This window comes from Bombina bombina, chromosome 3 (genome assembly GCF_027579735.1).
Source record: "Bombina bombina isolate aBomBom1 chromosome 3, aBomBom1.pri, whole genome shotgun sequence".
NCBI classification, from domain to species: domain Eukaryota; kingdom Metazoa; phylum Chordata; class Amphibia; order Anura; family Bombinatoridae; genus Bombina; species Bombina bombina.
Window position 1 is genome coordinate 1,103,442,087 of NC_069501.1, and position 20,267 is coordinate 1,103,462,353.

The window sequence follows — 20,267 nt, forward strand, 5'->3', positions numbered from 1 at the left end:
CTGTAATCAACTTTAGACGTCTCTTGTCTGTTAAAGACAGAGTCATGGACACTGAATCCATCTGGAAACCCAGAAAGGTTACCCTTGTCTGAGGAATCAAAGAACTTTTTGGTAAATTGATCCTCCAACCATGATCTTGAAGAAACAACACAAGTCGATTCGTATGAGATTCTGCTAAATGTAAAGACTGAGCAAGTACCAAGATATCGTCCAAATAAGGAAATACCACAATACCCTGTTCTCTGATTACAGACAGCAGGGCACCGAGAACCTTTGTAAAAATTCTTGGAGCTGTAGCTAGGCCAAACGGCAGAGCCACAAACTGGCAATGCTTGTCCAGAAACGAGAATCTCAGGAACTGATAATGATCTGGATGAATCGGAATATGCAGATATGCATCCTGTAAATCTATTGTGGACATATAATTCCCTTGCTGAACAAAAGGTAAGATAGTCCTTACAGTTACCATCTTGAACGTTGGTATCCTTACATAACGATTCAATATTTTTAGATCCAGAACTGGTCTGAAAGAATTCTCCTTCTTTGGTACAATGAAGAGATTTGAATAAAACCCCATCCCCTGTTCCGGAACTGGAACTGGCATAATTACTCCAGTCAACTTTAGATCTGAAACACATTTCAGAAATGCTTGAGCTTTTACTGGATTTACTGGGACACGGGAAAGAAAAAATCTCTTTGCAGGAGGTCTCAACTTGAAACCAATTCTGTACCCTTCTGAAACAATGCTCTGAATCCAAAGATTGTGAACAGAATTGATCCAAATTTCCTTGAAAAAACGTAACCTGCCCCCTACCAGCTGAGCTGGAATGAGGGCCGCACCTTCATGTGGACTTAGAAGCAGGCTTTGCCTTTCTAGCTGGCTTGGATTTATTCCAGACTGGAGATGGTCTCCAAACTGAAACTGCTCCTGAGGATGAAGGATCAGGCTTTTGTTCTTTGTTGAAACGAAAGGAACGAAAACGATTATTAGCCCTGTTTTTACCTTTAGATTTTTTATCCTGTGGTAAAAAAGTTCCTTTCCCACCAGTAACAGTTGAAATAATGGAATCCAACTGAGAACCAAATAATTTGTTACCCTGGAAAGAAATGGAAAGTAAAGTTGATTTAGAAGCCATATCAGCATTCCAAGTTTTAAGCCATAAAGCTCTTCTAGCTAAAATAGCTAGAGACATAAACCTGACATCAACTCTGATAATATCAAAAATGGCATCACAGATAAAATTATTAGCATGCTGAAGAAGAATAATAATATCATGAGAATCACGATGTGTTACTTGTTGCGCTAAAGTTTCCAACCAAAAAGTTGAAGCTGCAGCAACATCAGCCAAAGATATAGCAGGTCTAAGAAGATTACCTGAACACAGATAAGCTTTTCTTAGAAAGGACTCAATTTTCCTATCTAGAGGATCCTTAAACGAAGTACCATCTGACGTAGGAATAGTAGTACGTTTAGCAAGGGTAGAAATAGCCCCATCAACTTTAGGGATCTTGTCCCAAAATTCTAATCTGTCAGACGGCACAGGATATAATTGCTTAAAACGTTTAGAAGGAGTAAATGAATTACCCAAATTATCCCATTCTTTGGAAATTACTGCAGAAATAGCATTAGGAACAGGAAAAACTTCTGGAATAACCACAGGAGCTTTAAATACCTTATCTAAACGTTTAGAATTAGTATCAAGAGGACCAGAATCCTCTATTTCTAAAGCAATTAGTACTTCTTTAAGTAAAGAACGAATAAATTCCATTTTAAATAAATATGAAGATTTATCAGCATCAACCTCTGAGACAGAATCCTCTAAACCAGAGGAATCATCAGAATCAGAATGATGATGTTCATTTAAAAATTCATCTGTAGGGAGAGAAGTTTTAAAAGATTTTTTACGTTTACTAGAAGGAGAAATAACAGACATAGCCTTCTTTATGGATTCAGAAACAAAATCTCTTATATTATCAGGAACATTCTGCACCTTAGATGTTGAAGGAACTGCAACAGGCAATGGTACTTTACTAAAGGAAATATTATCTGCTTTAACAAGTTTGTCATGACAATCAATACAAACAACAGCTGGAGGAATAGCTACCAAAAGTTTACAGCAGATACACTTAGCTTTGGTAGATTCAGCACTTGACAGCGATTTTCCTGTAGTATCTTCTGACTCAGATGCAACGTGAGACATCTTGCAATATGTAAGAGAAAAAACAACATATATATAATGCAAAATTGATCAAATTCCTTAAATGACAGTTTCAGGAATGGGAAAAAATGCCAAAGAACAAGCTTCTAGCAACCAGAAGCAATAAAAAATGAGACTTAAATAATGTGGAGACAAAAGTGACGCCCATATTTTTTCGCGCCAAATAAGACGCCCACATTATTTGGCGCCTAAATGCTTTTTGGCGCCAAAAATGACGCCACATCCGGAACGCCGACATTTTTGGCGCAAAATAACGTCAAAAAAATGACGCAACTTCCGGCGACACGTATGACGCCGGAAACGGAAATAGAATTTTTGCGCCAAAAAAGTCCGCGCCAAGAATGACGCAATAAAATTAAGCATTTTCAGCCCCCGCGAGCCTAACAGCCCACAGGGAAAAAGTCAAATTTTAAGGTAAGAAAAATGTTAAATTAAAATGCATTATCCCAAATATGAAACAGACTGTCTGAAAATAAGGAAAGTTGAACATTCTGAGTCAAGGCAAATAAATGTTTGAATACATATATTTAGAACTTTATAAACAAAGTGCCCAACCATAGCTAGGAGTGTCACAGAAAATAAGACTTACTTACCCCAGGACACTCATCTACATATAGCAGATAGCCAAACCAGTACTGAAACGAGAATCAGCAGAGGTAATGGTATATATAAGAGTATATCGTCGATCTGAAAAGGGAGGTAAGAGATGAATCTCTACGACCGATAACAGAGAACCTATGAAATAGACCCCTTAGAAGGAGATCACTGCATTCAAATAGGCAATACTCTCCTCACATCCCTCTGACATTCACTGCACGCTGAGAGGAAAACCGGGCTCCAACTTTCTGCGGAGCGCATATCAACGTAGAATCTAGCACAAACTTACTTCACCACCTCCATCGGAGGCAAAGTTTGTAAAACTGAATTGTGGGTGTGGTGAGGGGTGTATTTATAGGCATTTTGAGGTTTGGGAAACTTTGCCCCTCCTGGTAGGAATGTATATCCCATACGTCACTAGCTCATGGACTCTTGCTAATTACATGAAAGAAATATAAAACGTTACTGTGCCTTTAAGAGAAACAAATTTTGCCAAAATTTGAAATAACAGTGAAAAAAAGGCAGTTAAACTAACAAAATTTTTACAGTGTATGTAACAAGTTAGCAGAGCATTGCACCCACTTGCAAATGGATGATTAACCCCTTAATACAAAAAACAGATTAACAAAACGAAAAATATGTTTTAAACAGTCATAACAGCTCCTACTTTTGAAGCCCTTTTGAGCCCTTCAGAGATGTCCTATAGCATGCAGGGGACTGCTGAGGGAAGCTGAATGTCACTGTTTGTAATTTTAACTGCACCAACTGTAACTTTTATACTATAACAGTGGAAATTGTTTCTATGCAAAATTTAAGCCAGCCATGTGGAAAAAACTTAGGCCCCAATAAGTTTTATCACCAAACATATGTTAAAAAACGATTAAACATGCCAGCAAACGTTTTAAAACACATTTTTACAAGAGTATGTATCTCTATTAATAAGCCTGATACCAGTCGCTATCGCTGCATTTAAGGCTTTACTTACATTACTTCGGTATCAGCAGTATTTTCTTAGTCAATTCCATTCCTAGAAAAATATTTTACTGCACATACCTTATCTGCAGGAAAACCTGCACGCCATTCCCCCTCTGAAGTACCTCACTCCTCAGAATGTGTGAGAACAGCAAATGGATCTTAGTTACGTCTGCTAAGATCATAGAAAAACGCAGGCAGATTCTTCTTCCAAATACTGCCTGAGATAAACAGCACACTCCGGTGCCATTTAAAAATAACAAACTTTTGATTGAAGAATAAACTAAGTAGAAAGCACCACAGACTCTCACAACCTCCTATCTATGTTGAGGCTTGCAAGAGAATGACTGAATATGGCAGTTAGGGGAGGAGCTATATAGCAGCTTTGCTGTGGGTGGACTCTTGCAGCTTCCTGTTGGGAAGGAGAATATATTCCATAAGTAATGGATGATCCGTGGACTGGATACACTTAACAAGAGAAATATGAAATGATAATAAAAGCCTGTTGCTAGTCGCTATCACTGCAGATAGGCTATAAGTTATATGTATACAGTATTTTCTTAGTGAAGTGCCATTCCCCAGAAATACTTTAATGCCAACATACATACATAACAGCCTGATACCAGTTGCTACTACTGCATTTAAGGCTGTACTTACATTATATTGGTATTAGCAGTATTTTCTCAGTCAATTCCATTCCTTAGAAAATAATATACTGCAACATACCTCTTTGCAGGTGAACCCTGCCCGCTGTCCCCTGTTCTGAAGTTACCTCTCTCCTCAGAATGGCCGAAAACAGCAAATGGATCTTAGTTACGTCCGCTAAGATCATACACAAACTCAGGTAGATTCTTCTTCTAATACTGCCTGAGGAGAAACAACACACTCCAGTGCTGTTTAAAACAACAAACTTTTGATTGAAGAAATAAAAAACTAAATTTAATAACCACACTCCTCTCACACATCCTATCTATTAGTTAGGTGCAAGAGAATGACTGGATATGACGTAGGGGGGAAGAGCTATATAGCAGCTCTGCTTGGGTGATCCTCTTGCACTTCCTGTTAGGGAGGAGTTATAATCCCATAAGTAATGGATGACCCGTGGACTGACTACACTTAACAGGAGAAAAGTTAATTTATTTTAACAGCTCTATTTATATATAAGATACATGAAATAAGGCATCTGACTGCTGAAAGATAAAGAACTCTAAAATCAAGCAACCTATCTTGATAGATAATGTCTGCCAACACAACGCTTAGGAAAATAAAGTGTGTTTTCTCCATTATGATTATAATAGTTTTCTGAGGCCTGCTATAGTCCCTTTGGCCTACCGTCATACTGCCCTTTGATTAAAATGCCAAATACATTTAAAGGCCCCATTTGCACTGCACTATAAATTACATATGACATGGTATTAATTTTTAAGTACACATACTGAAACTCAAAATCTTGTAGCTTCAATATTAACCTCACCAGAGATAACGCACTCAATTAAGTGCAGCCCACAGACTCTGCTTTACGAAGGACAAGTGTTATTGTGCAGCTCTATGTACGTTCTACATATCTAAATGCGTTATAGCAGAAGTTATGTACAACTGCATATGGCTGAAGTATTAGAAAAGAAGGTACAGAAGGGTTTTGTATAGAGGGCAGGTTGTGTCTCAGTCACCATGGCAACATGACACTCCATAACTATGAGTATCAACATTGTTTAAAATATATATATATATATATATATATATATACAAGAAGAGAGATCAGCACTCACCAACATATACCCATCCCCTTGGTGCACTGCTAAAGACACTCAAAGTAAGCCGTCTGAAAATCCAGACCTGGTGTATAGCCACTAGGATCATCAGAAAAAGAAAGCAAGCACCCGAGAATATATCCAAACACATTTACTGTGTATAAACAGATCACATAACGTTTCGGTCCCTCACAGAGGCCTTGGTCACATGTACAAACAAAACTTATTTCTAGTGTAAGGGAATTATTAGGTTGTTCTTTTGCACTACACTAGTTTTCACCCACAATTTAAAAAACAAAAACAAAACAAACACACACAGGGGTGAGCTCTTCCCAGCAACAACAACAACACTGAGGTGGTTCACAAGAAGAAACAATTGGACATAATGTCACAACGTTTCATCAACAGAGGATATCCCAAGACCACTATGAAAACACAATGTGAGACAGCTTATAGTCTCACCCAACAAACCATCTCTTCCAAACCTCAGAAACCTGTGGATACACGTCTGAATTTTGTCACAACGTATACACCAGCGTCTAAAGCTGGTATCCAGAAGTCTATGAAACACTGGCCTATCCTCTCATGGAATCTGAGCCTACCGTTTGGCGACATTCCACCACCAAGATTGGTATACAAGCGATCAAGGAATATGCAAGACATTTTAGTCAAGACGGACGCAGTCCAATGTTACCATAAAGATACATGGTTACCACAAGGCAAAAAAGGATGTTATAGGTGCCGTAATTGCACAACATGCAATAGCATGATCACAGGGAATCGGTTCCATCATCCACACACTAACCATATATTTCAAATTCGCCATCGCTTGACTTGTACATTGGACCATGTCATCTATGTCATTATCAGTCCATGTTCCCTTTACTATGTGAACAACCATTACCACTTTTAAGGAGAGGTTGGCGAATAATAAATCTGCCATTAGTTTAGCATTTGAAAAATGTGGATTAGACCAACCTGTGGCCCAGCATTTCCAACAAGCAGGACATTCAATCTCTTCCATGAGAACTATATTGATCGACCATATCCCTAAATCCAGACGAGGCAGTGATCGAGCCAAAGCTCTACTTAGGATGGAATCAAGGTGGATTCATAAATTGGATACAATTACACCTAGGGGGTTGAATACCATGGTGGACTACAGCTGCTTCTTTAAATAAGGACTGCGAGCTTCCTCTCCTAATACAATAAGTTCCTACCATATCCTTGGAATATGTTGTTATTCTTTATATTGCCGTTTTGCAACTATATGCATTAGGATAATTAAGTGTATTTTATTAAAAATAGATCCCAGTATAGCATTGCATTGGCTTTATAATGCATATATGTATTTAGCGCAAGCAAAAGCACCATTTGCTTCCTAAATTACGATCGGCAACGTATATTTTGTTGTATATATATTAATTTTATATGTTTCACAATATTGGTTTACCTATCTCGTACTCTTTGCACCGCACTAATACGATATGTACATGCTATTCTGATTGGGCACGAGAACCCTGTAGTCATGACGACCGACTACAAAAATACTATCGATACCATTCAGAAGCGCAACTGAATAAGCGCATCAACATTAAATGTACTGTTGTGATGTTGCCATGACATCAGGTGCAGGATAATGACGTATTTGCGTCTTGGGTCAAATCAGCTGTACATTATGAGCGTGTTCGCGGTTATCTGCAGCGAATCAGATATCCGATAGGGGTATATAATGTACTACACTAGGAATATGTTTTATTTGTACATGTGACCAAGGCCTCCGTGAGGGGCCGAAACGTTATGTGATCTGTTTATACACAGTAAAGGTGTTTAGATTTATTCTTGAGTGCTTGCTTCCTTTTTCCGATGATCCTATTGGATATACACCGGGTCCGGATTTTCAGACAGATACATACATACCCGTTTGAAAATCCGGACCCGGTGTATATCCACTAGGATCATCAGAAAAAGGAAGCAGGCACTCAAGAATATCATAATATATATATATATATATATATATATATATATATATATATTTTTTTTTTTTTTTTAAATGAGAAGTAGTCCGATTCTGTAGCACAATAGCAAAGCACATTTGGTTTTATATTTCATTAAAAGGGACAGTCAACAGCAGAATTTTTGTTGTTTAAAATAAAGATAATCCCTTTGTTACCCATTCCCTAGTTTTGCATAACCAACTCAGTTATAATAATACAAATTTTACCTCCATAACCACCTTGTATCTAAGCTTCTGCTGACTGCCCCCTTATTTCAGTTCTTTAGCCAATCAGTGCTCACTTCACATGCATGAGCTCAATGTTATCTATATGAAACACATGAACTAATACCCTCTAGTGGTCAAAATGCATTCAGATTAGAGGCAGTCTGTAAAGTCTAAGAAATTAGCATATGAGCATCCTAGGTTTAGCTTTCAACTAAGAATACCAAATGAACAAAGCAAAATTGGTGATAAAAGTAAATTGGGAAGTTGTTTAAAATCAAATGCCCTATTTAAATCACGAAAGTTTTTTTTGGACTTGACTGTCCCTTTAAGTAGTTTCATATAGCAGGACAATAGTAATGCACTGCAATCCTTCCTTTGTAACACTGGAGCATGACTGACCAATTCTTGCTGAAGTATACCATGTATGTGTTGTGTTGTTTAAGGTCATGTTTATCCAAGTAAAAAGGACTTTTGTAATTGTTTAATATGCACATTAAAATGTGAGTATCTTACGTCTTCAAGGGTCTTAAGCCCCCTAAATGAAGTGTTTGATTAAAGAGTAATACAGACATATTATTGCTTTTGAAAATTGTGTCTCAGTTTACTAAACAAAGTTGGTTTTAGACTAAGTATTATGTGGTGAAGGGTTTTGAATCCCACATTTGGAGAGAAACTTAATTTACACTGGGCATTTTCTGTAACATGACTGAGCTCCTCACAACTGGCATTGCTTATAATTGCAGTAACTTACCTGCCTTGACTTGTGTGCCGACGATACCCAAAATAAGTTTATATGCAATTTGTCATTTTTTCAAGTTTCTTATGCATTGCATAACAAAAGTAGCTCATTGTATTTTGAGAATCATACATCACTGTTTTAGTATATTGCTCCATTATTCACCGACATAATATTGCTTGTCTGCATCATTTATTAATAAACTTTATTAATTTAAATTCATGTGAACAAACTCCCATTATTATTGTGCTAACCTTATAACCTGTATCACCCTGACACAACACTAGCACAGAGGGCAAAAAATGAAATACAAAATATGTAAATAGTTATTGCCACAAAAAAAATTGATTTTTCTTTCTACTTACCTTGGATTAACCTCTAAGTGATAGTTGCTTGCTATTGTACTGATTTCAATTTTCTTTTTGGATGGAGCCTGTTTAAAAAAAGGATACAAAAATTATATGCACTGGCTGCTACATCCTTCACAATTACTTTAAAGGGACAGTCTACAATATAATTTGTATTGTTTAAAAAGATAGATAATACCTTTATTACCCATTCCCCAGTTTTGCATAACCAACACAGTTATATATAAATATACTTTTTACCTCTGTGATTACCTTGTAGCTAAGAACCTTCTAACAGCCTCCTGATCCCATGACTATTATCTATAGACTTGAATTTAGTACTGTGTTGTGCTAAATTTTAAATAACACTGTGTTCAGGCACAGAAAGTTATCTATATGGTCCACGTAAACTTTTGTTGTGAAAAGCAATTTAAAAAGTATGTGATTAGAGGCAGCGCTCAAGGGCTTAGAAATTAGCACATGAGCCTACCTAGGTTTAGTTTCAACTAAGAATACCAAAAAAAATAAAAAAATAAAATGATAAAAGTAAATTGGAAAGTTGATTAAAATTACATGTCCTATATGAATAATGAAGGTTTAATTTTGACTAGACTTGCCCTTTAACTACAGATTATAAACAAACATACCAACAAATTGTCATTTTAAAGACATAATTGTGTGATCCACACAATATTTCCCTCAAACAATGATTTGGGATTTTATTTCACTATATAACATTTATTTTATATTAAAGGGACATTATACACTCAATTTTTTCTTTGCATAAATGTTTTGTAGATGATTTATAAAGCCCATAAAGGTTTTTTTGTTTTTTTTTAAATGTATAGTTTGCTTATTTTTAAATAACATTGCTCCGATTTTCAGACTCCTAACCAAGCCCCAAAGTTTTAGGAGAATACCGTCAGATACCTACTCCAGCTTGCTCCTGTTTGTGTAAAGGGCCTTTTCATATGCAAAAGAAGAGGGGGGGTTGAAAGAGTGTCTTTCCAGCTACCTTTTCAACAGAGCTAAACAGAGCTACCAAGTAAGTTCATACTGAATGTTTATATCAGTATCTGTGCATCTCATTCTTTATAGTAGTGTATTACATGCAGTTATATTAAAATTGGTGCATACTGTCCCTTTAAGGGAGCATTTAAAGGCTAAGAGGAGAATCCTCTAATGTGTTGGTTATATGCAAGAAATAGAGCAATAAAACAAATAATTTGTTTAACACCTGCAAAGAGGTTAAATACAATTCTAAAGTCGGCTCCAAAGCAGCAATGTCCTACTGGGAGCTAACTGAACACTTCTGGTGAGCCAACAAGAGACGTGTATAGCCACCAGCAAGCTCCCAAGTAGTGCATAGTTGCTCCTGAGCCTACTGAGGTATGCTATTCAACAAAAAGGATACAAAGAGTATGGAGTAGATTTGATAACAGAATCCATTCTCTGTCAGCTCAAGACTTTGACAGTTACTTATACAACAAGATAGACTCCATCAGAAATGAAAATAATATTTCCCCACAATAGCAATTTCCAATTCCTCACAAACCATGCAAAACCAGCATTTATACAAAAATTCAGCTCTTGTGCACCTGTTACTGAGGATGAAGTTTCTACACTCCATCCATCCCCCTTACTAGCTGTCCTCTGCTCACATTTTGAATCTGTCCCTCCGCCACTTTATCACTTTCTCTTGGAATGCCACAAGGTTGTCTTCTTGGTCCCCTTGGGTTTCTTAAGAAAGTTCCACTGGTTTTAGCATTTTTTGTATGCCGATGACCCAAATCTACCTCTCTGCACCAGACCTACCCCCCCTTCCTTGCTAACTTTTGTCAATAATTATATCAGATATTTCCACCTAAATGTCCTCTCACTACCTCAAGTGAAATCTCTCTAAAACTGAGCTTCTCATTTTTCTCCCTTCTTCCAAGACCCTTATCCCTTAACTTTTTCTAACTGTTGATAACACCCCAACCCCTCATGCCCAATTCTGATCTTTTAATCACTTCCTACACCCAGTCTTTGGCCAATTACTGCAGTTTATAGCTTAGAAACATCTCCAAAGCCCGCCACTTCCTCAAACTACGATTTTAATCCACTCTCTCGTCATTTTCAGAATTTACTATTGCAACGCCATCCTCCCTGGTCTCTTTAGTTGCCGTCTATCACAATCCATAATGAATGCCAACCCCATCACTGGCTTTCTCTAGCCTACAGAATAAAATCCTGACCATAACATTCAAGGCCTTCAATGACCCTGCTCCCACTCATATATTTGCCTTTGTCTCCAGATACTCTCCCACCCATGCCATTTTCTCTTCGGATGGTCACCTTCTCTCGTTAGCTCCTCCACACATTCCTGTCTTACAGAACTTCTCAAGAATGGCCCCAATCTTGTGTAACCCACTGCTCATCTCCAAAAGACTATCCACTAGTTTCCAATGCTTCAAGTGCTCCTTAAAGACTCCACTGTTCAGGGATGAAACAATCTGCGCTAACCTTTCATACGCAAATTCCTCTCCTTTGGTCAGTCCCTTGCAACTAGCCTGTGAGCTTACAACCCCAACTATCCCATAGCTGACCTTCTTGAAAAGTAATCTACAAAAGTTGGCAACTCTTGGTAGGGCCCTCTACCCAATCACCAAGTTCCACATAATTTGTTTCTTAAAATTCTACCCTTTTAGGTTATAACTATGTTTAGTTACGTAATCTGCTGGAGCTCTACAAATAAATGATATTAAACTGAAAAACATCTTAAACTTCAGACAGAAAATACATGGCAAATCGTAATAGTAACAAAAAATAAAATGAGCAAAGCATATAAAATAAAATATAGAAAGCATATAGAATTATGGAAAGGATATCTATAGCCGTATTCAGAAAATTAATCTGTAGGTGGAATATAAAATTGATTTGGCATCAAAAGTGACTATAGAAAATTGAAAATTATAAACATACATTTACACACACAAAGTTTTTAGAGTGTGTCCCAGAGGCAGAACTTTTTTTCACTTTCTGCGATGAGATTTTTTTTTAATGGAGAATTTTTCTGCAGGTTACTTGAAAATGAAATTCAATTTTAATTTGGGCAGTAACACTAAAGCATCAGTTCAGTTGCAATATGTTGATTAACTGGAGAATAAAGCAATTGTAAAAGTATTATAATATATTGCAGCAGTTGAAAATTGGAATGCAAATTAGCTGCAGACTAGCTGTGGATGCGCCGTGTTAAGGAAAACTTACACAGTGCTGCCTGAGCAAAGCTCTTTTTGAAGAGAACAACCTGATGTAGAGCAGTGCTGCAAAGTTAAAGCAGTAACAGTTCCTGCATGTGTCCTGTTCTTTCTACAGACATGCTGCATTTTCTGCGATGGCATCTCAGATCACTGCATGTTCTGCCTTGGGGGGGTGTTAAGACTTGCTTTGTTTATTTTAATGGCACCTTGCAATTTTTAGTACAAATTAAAAAAACGTCAGTGATCACCTATTTATATATACACACACTCTAAAAACTTTGTGTGTGTAAATTAGTGATCACCTATCTATATACACACACACTACCTTCAGGTTGCATGTATAATATGTAAATAATGTAAATATTGCCTAAATGGCATAAGATGTTTACTCTTGGTTTCATCCTCTATCCAAACTGTCCTATTCTAAGTATGCAAATATTACAAAATCATAACTATTCCAAACCTTCTCTGGTCCCAAGCCATTTGGACAAAGGGTTTTCTACTTGTATTTTTATATTCTAGTTCAATTAAGTACTAGTACAAAAAGTAAATCAATCAATCTTACAGTTATTGTCTGGTGTTCAATTCGCAGTTTTTCGACTCCAGCCCCGTATAACTCTCGTAACAAGCACATTATTCTTGTTTTTTTCCCTGCTCCTGATGGACCAAATACAAGGAGATGAGGAAAATCCCCACATTGTACCTTTAAAGAGCAAAAGAGAGAACATTTGAAACGTTTAGGGTCATAAGTCAGAAATACCAATTGAAAGGAACATGCATTAAAGCAGCGTTTTACAATTCCAGTTCTCAGGGACCCTTAACAGAATTCCCTTGCAGAACACAGATGAAACACTTCTAATGATGTCCATAGATCAATTAAAGGGAAATAAATACTTCAAATCAGGACTTGTATGAGTCCTTGAGGACTGGAATTGAGAAACACTGCATTAAATAATATTCTAACCATAAAACTAAAACGTGCTTTATTTCAATTTAAGGAAGAGTTATTTCCCCCCCCCCCCCCCCCCCCATTTAAATATTTTTATTGAGTTTTCAAACAACATTTTAACCAAAAAATAAAAATAAAACATGAATAAGAAGTCATACAATGAATTGGAAAATCATACTCTTTGGGGGGTATTCTGTATGACAAAGTAAGCAAATAAATAATACAATACTGAAACAATAACAACTCTTGATATTCACTTTAGAAGGAAAGGGGGATAGTGAAGCGGATGGAGGGGGAAATGGAGAAGGGTGAGAGGTAAAGGGAGGATTGAGGTAGGGGATAGGGTAAAAACTAGGTTTTAGAGGGGGGAAGCTGGTCATTTTCCAAGGTCGGATGATGATTTGTGGTGCTAGGATGCTTATATGGTAAGGTATTTGAGAGTTACCCTGTTGGGCTTGTTGTTTTCTGATCCCATATAAATTATGTCTAGTAATGTCAGGTTTACCCTGATAGCTAATTAGCTATAGTGGATTTTCTCCAAAGATAACACGTAGAAGGCAGTGTTATTTTTGACAAAATCCTCACTTACCAATAAGGTGTTAAACATATGCAAAAGTTGTATACCCATTAAGTGCAGTCCACATATAAGTGTTCGTCAGCTATATGTCCTCAAAGTGAAAAAGAACAGTCCTTTTTTGTTATATCTAAAAGATGACATTTTAAAATAGATGTTTCTTTACTAGGGTGAAATATTTTAAACACCCATGACTTATTGTACCAGCTGAAGAGTATAAAATATATAAGAAATTGCTTCTTTAGGTTAATTTTTGTATAGGAAAAAGCTGGTTTTGTTCTTTGAAACCACAATCCATTAAAATCAGATCTCCTTATTTTATCACTTTCTGCTTCTGCACACACACGCTTCTTTATATTATCTTTGTCTGTATACTAAAGCCCAATGTTTGGCATTTTTTGCAATCACTCCATTTAAACAGAAACGGGGCCTTTTTTTTTTGTTTTTTTTATTTACTTATCAAAATTATATATTTATTTTAACCCCTTAAGGACCAGGCATTTCAGGCTAAAACAGAGTTTTTGTTTAAACCTATCAAAACTATAATTTTTTTTTTTCAGTAGACAATCCAAGGTATTGATCTAGGCCTATTTTGGTATATTTCATGTCACCATTTCACCGCCAAATGCAATTATATATATATATATATATATAAAAAAAAAAAAAAAAAAAAAAAAAAAAGAGTTAACTTTTTCACAAACGTTGGGTATCTCACTGAAATTATTTACATACTGCTTGTACAATCATAGCACAAATAATTTGAAAAGCTTCTCTGCGATTTTTTTTTATTCAGAGATAGACAATAGCTTTTGGTAATTAGAAGGCCGCTAACTGCAGCTGTGCAAAACATTTCTATTATTCCCAGGAGTGAATGGTTTAATCTGATATGTTGTAAAGTTAATTTTAGATTTAGTGCAGCGATTCCACCCCCTGGTCCCTCCCTCACCCCCCACTGGCCACCATCATCTTAGGTACTGCAGACAGTCTTAAAGGGACACTGAACCCAAATTTTTTCTTTCGTGATTCAGATAGAGCATGCAATTTTAAGCAACTTTCTAATTTACTCCCATTATCAAATTTTCTATATTCTCTTGGTATCTTTATTTGAAATGCAAGAATGTAAGTTTAGATGCCGGCCCATTTTTGGTGAACAACCTGGGTTGCTCTTGCCGATTGGTGGATAAATTCATCCACCAATAAAAAAAATGCTGTCCAGAGTCCTGAAACAAAAAAAAAAAAACCCTTAGATGCCTTATTTTTCAAATAAAGATATCAAGAGAACACAGAAGAATTGATAATAGGAGTAAATTACAAAGTTGCTTAAAATTGCATGCTCTATCTGAATCCCGAAAGAAAAAAAAATTGGGTTCAGTGTGCCTTTAAGGCAACTTTTTTTCCTACAGTGTAGGGTCCCCCTTACCCTCTAACCTCCCTAATCCCTCCCAAATAGCTCTCAAATCCTCCCCCCTCTTAATATGTCTGGCAGTACCTCTAAAAAAACAATACATTCCCCTCCTGCTAAAGTTAGGGTTCCCCCCCACCCCACCTTTTTTCTGTAGTGTAGCTTCACTCCCTCTCCCTTTATTTTCCCACAGCATAGGGCCCTCCCACTCCCTCCGCTGCTGGACCACCCACACCTCCTGCCGGCACCAGCAGATGCTAGTTACAGACTGTGACATCTGTAACAATCTGGCATCTGCCTTCTTATAGAACTGGAGCACCAATGACGCTCCAGTTCCATATATTGACAGATGCCATGAGCTCAGTAAAGTTACAGCCGAGAGCTGCAGTAAAGACTGCTGGGGCTTTGTTAAAGTGAAGGGCCATTTTGATGAATTAGTGCCCGGTTTTTAATAAACCTATTAAAAACAAGGGCACTTTAATTCATCAAAATTGACATTTCACCGTTTTCTTCAAAAACTTACCTTTTAATCCTGGCAGCCGCTCCAGCACTTCCTCCGCCCGTCGCAAGCCGACTTTGCGGGACCAAAATGACGAATCCGACTTCCTCCAATCACAACGTTGCATCAGGCCAAGATTCTCCCGGGGGGGGGGGATAGCTGTGATTGGAGGAAGCTCGATTCGTCATTTCTGATGTCTGCAGAGGCTTCCGACAGCTGGGGGAAATCGCTGGAGCGGCATTCAGGATTAAAAGGTAATTTTTTTAAGAAAACAGCGAGATGTCAATTTTGATGAATTAAAGTGCCCTTGTTTTTAATTAGGTTTATTAAAAATCGGGCACTAATTCATCAAAATGGACCTACACTTTAAGGTGTGCGTGTACAGGTAGCCCTCAGTTTACGCCAGGGTTAGGTTCCAGAAGGAATGGTTGTAAATCGAAACCGTTGTAAATTGAAATCCAGTTTATAATGTAAGTCAATGGGAAGTGAGGAAGTTAGGTTCCAGGCCCCTCACAAAATTGTCATAAGTAACACCTAATACATTATTTTTAAAGCTTTGAAATGAAGACTTTAAATGCTAAACAGCATTATAAACCTAATAAAATAATCACACAACACAGACTTCACTTGCATTTTTCTGCAAACAGTTCTTTCTATGCATTCCAATCTGGACTGATTTATAGACAGGAAGATCTTGTTCCTTTGCAAGCTGCTCGATAGCTCAGGTCTGGTTAAACTGATTAATTTCAGCTTGCTTGGCTTGCATATCTTTGCTGCAACACAAGTGGAAAGCTCCACCTACTGGCTATTTTAATCAATGCACTGCTTCTCAATGCTTTTCAATAGCAGTCACATGACTGGGGGAAAAAAAGGTTATTCTGAAACGGTGCAAATTGAACCGTTGTAAACTGAGGGCCACATGTATGTGTATATATATATATATATATATATATATATATATATATATATATATATACACACACACACACACACACACACACACACACATACATATACACACACACACAGGTGGCCCTCGTTTTACAACGGTTCAATTTACACCGTTTCCGAATAACAACCTTTTTTCCAGTCATATGACTGCTATTGAAAAGCATTGAGAAGCAGTGCATTTATTAAAATAGCCAGAAGGCGGAGCTGTCCGCTTGTGTTGCAGCAAAGCCAAGCAAGCCGAAATTAATCAGTTTAACCAGACCTGAGCTATCGAGCAGATTTCAAAGGAATAATATCTTCCTGTATATAAATCAGTCCAGATTGGAATGCATAGAAAGAACTATTTGCAGAAAAATGCAAGTGAAGTCTGTGTTGTGTGATTATTTTATTAGGTTTATAATGCTGTTTAGCATTTAAAATCTTCATTTCAAAGCTTTAAAAGAATGTATTAGGTGTTACTTAGGTTCCAGGCCCCTCTCAAAATTGTCATAAGTAACACCTAATACATTCTTTTTAAAGTGAATGTAAATTTTGATGCTAAAGTGCCCGGTTTTTAAAACTTCGATTAAAAACAGGGGCACTTTAATTCATAAAAATTTTCATTTCACTCCTGTTGTGAAAAAAAAAAAACTTACCTTTTAATCTTCATAGCAGCTCCAGCTTCCTCCACCTGTTTCAAAGCCTCTTCCTGGGTCTAAAATGAGGCATCGGCTTCCTCCAATCACAGCAGTGAATCAGACACTGAATCCCCCGGGGGGGAAGCTGTGATTGGAGAATGACCTATCAATCATTTCTGACATCAGAAATGGCTTGTGAGACCGGAGAAAGCTGGAGCTGCTGTGAAGTTTAAAAGGTAAGTTTTTTGTCACAACAGGAGTGAAATGTAAATTTTTATGAATTAAAGTGCCCCTGTTTTTAATCAAAGTTTTAAAAACCGGGCACTTTAGCATCAAAATTTACATTCACTTTAAAGCTTTGAAATGAAGATTTTAAATGCTAAACAGCATTATAAACCTAATAAAATAATCACACAACACAGACTTCACTTGCATTTTTCTGCAAATAGTTCTTTCTATGCATTCCAATCTGGACTGATTTATATACAGGAAGATATTATTCCTTTGAAATCTGCTCGATAGCTCAGGTCTGGTTAAACTGATTAATTTCGGCTTGCTTGGCTTTGCTGCAACACAAGCGAACAGCTCCGCCTACTGGCTATTTTAATAAATGCACTGCTTCTCAATGCTTTTCAATAACAGTCATGACTGGAAAAAAGGTTGTTATTCGGAAACTGTGTAAATTGAACCGTTGTAAAACGAGGGCCACCTGTGTGTGTGTGTGTGTATATATATATATATATATATATATATATATATATATATATAAAGGGTAAGTCCCACCAGGGGGAATGAAGGAGGAGACCCGGAGACAGCAAACAAGATATACAAATCTTTTATTCTTTAGTTCAGCCAGACGGCCAAATGGCAGGTGCAAGTACAGGTAGACACCTATATATATATATATATATACACACATACATACAGGTGGCCCTCAGTTTACAACGGTTCAATTTGCACCGTTTCAGAATAACCTTTTTTTTCCCCAAGTTATGTGACTGCTATTGAAAAGCATTGAGAAGCAGTGCATTGATTAAAATAGCCAGTAGGTGGAGCTTTCCACTTGTGTTGCAGCAAAGATATGCAAGCCAAGCAAGCTGAAATTAATCAGTTTAACCAGACCTGAGCTATCGAGCAGCTTGCAAAGGAACAAGATCTTCCTGTCTATAAATCAGTCCAGATTGGAATGCATAGAAAGAACTGTTTGCAGAAAAATGCAAGTGAAGTCTGTGTTGTGTGGTTATTTTATTAGGTTTATAATGCTGTTTAGCATTTAAAATCTTCATTTCAAAGCTTTAAAAAGAATGTATTAGGTGTAACTTATGACAATTTTGAGAGGGGCCTGGAACCTATCTCCCTCACTTCCCATTGACTTACATTATAAACTGGGTTTCAATTTACAATGGTTTCGATTTACAACCATTCCTTCTGGAACCTAACCGGCGTAAACTGAAGGCTACCTGTATATGTGTGTATATATATATATATATATATATATATATATATTATATTATATATGTGTGTGTGTCACATTTGGCTATGGGATTATGGGGTTAAAGGGATAAATCCAAAAATAAAACTTGCATTATTCAGTTGGAGCATGGAATTTTAAGACACTTTTAAATTCACTTCCATTTTCAAATGTTCTTCATTCTCTTGGTATCCCTTGTTGAAAATGAATACGCACATATCTTACACTAGTGATAGTCAGCTGCTGATTGGTGCATGCATACATTTGTCTCTTGTGCCAACTAGATGTGTACAGCTTGATGCCAGTTGCGTAATGCTGTTCCTTCAGCAAAGGATAACAAGAGAATGAAGCAATTTTGATGATAAAAGTAAAATGGAAAGTTATATGTTCTCCAAATCATGAAAGAAAATTTTAGGGTTTCCTGTGCGAGTGCACTATGCTTTAACAGAGATTACCGTTTCCCGATAATAGTAGAGGTTCATAGTGATAAACAAAATTGTCTGCAAAATAAAGTTTATTAACTCAGTATCACGGAAATATAGCATTAAAAACAATTATCGTGTTTTGAGTACTTCACTCCTCCTGTGCTTCTAAAAGTCATAGGCTAGTACAGACATTAGCCCACGATGAAGACGCTCACCAAATTCCGAAGCTTTGCTGCTTGTTCTTTGTGGAAGTCCAACTTAGATATAGAGGTCGGTCGGTATTTATCAACCCACAAACTCATTTCTGCCGCCTACACCAAAATGGGACGATTTAAAAACCCGCGCACAATCCACAGTGAAAGTACACTGTTAATAGCGCGCGAAAGATCCGCATTTACTGTGACTTGCGCATGCTCACTACTGCCTGACCTGTAGATGGCACAAAATTCACTCAACTGCAATATTGCTACTGTAAACAAAGGCGCTTCGGCTTCAGAAAGAGGCTTGGAACGCATGGCTTGAATCTACGGAAAGAGTTTAGGATCAAATCACCTGACTTTGTTTTTCAGAAAGACATTTTTCACTTTGACATATCCAAGTTGTTCGTTTCAACCGTTTTAGTTTAATTTTTATTATTAATATAATGTGGCCAAAACCTAAGAGCTTTTTAATGCACGGCAGACGCAAAACATTTTGCAGCTTTAGCTTTTTGTAAGAGATTTAAGTTATTGATTTCTATAAATAGGAAAACAAATATGTTGTGTGTGATTTTCTTTTAAATTACTCTAAACCGTGTCACCCAACTATTTAATTTTAGGACACGTTTACTAAATCAGACTTATATTTTTACTACTGGCGCAAAAAAAAGTGGCATTCATAATTACGATAAAGCTCAAAGCATTCTGCCCTTGCCCTATTCCCAAAATCAATCACATGGGAAGTTCGGTTCATTTAGATGAATCGGTTCATTTCGGACAGTTCGATTAACTGAACCGATTCATCAGTTCACTTTGACATGTGATGCAGATTCTCCAGTAGCAGAGTGTCTGATTCACTGCTGATCCGATTCCTGCCCTGAATCATAACTCCTGAGTCACTGAGTATCTGACAGTCCAACTCCTCACAGGCAGTTATGGCTCTTGATAAATACAACACAGTACAATCAACAGAGTATGCTGCATACTCTGTTCTATGTACTGTGTTGTATTTATTTAACATTTGCATATCCAACACTTATCTCAACTTTAGTAAAAGTGAAAAAAACAAACAGTAGTAACATTTTAAATAAAGT

The 20,267-nt window shown here is 37.0% G+C and overlaps 1 protein-coding gene across 1 annotated transcript in view; it reads right to left on the reverse strand.

Annotated features, from left to right (window-relative positions):
* RFC3 (replication factor C subunit 3) overlaps nucleotides 1-19,723 on the reverse strand; it is a 108,118-nt gene extending 88,395 nt beyond the window's left edge. The window contains exons 1-3 of the mRNA XM_053708448.1: nucleotides 19,192-19,723; nucleotides 12,654-12,791; nucleotides 8,865-8,932 (exon numbers count right to left, since the gene is read on the reverse strand). Of these exons, the coding sequence (XP_053564423.1) occupies nucleotides 8,865-8,932; nucleotides 12,654-12,791; nucleotides 19,192-19,278 (293 nt within the window). The 5' untranslated portion in view covers nucleotides 19,279-19,723. The remainder of the gene's footprint in view (nucleotides 1-8,864; nucleotides 8,933-12,653; nucleotides 12,792-19,191) is intronic.
* Between the last annotated feature and the right edge of the window lie 544 nt (nucleotides 19,724-20,267).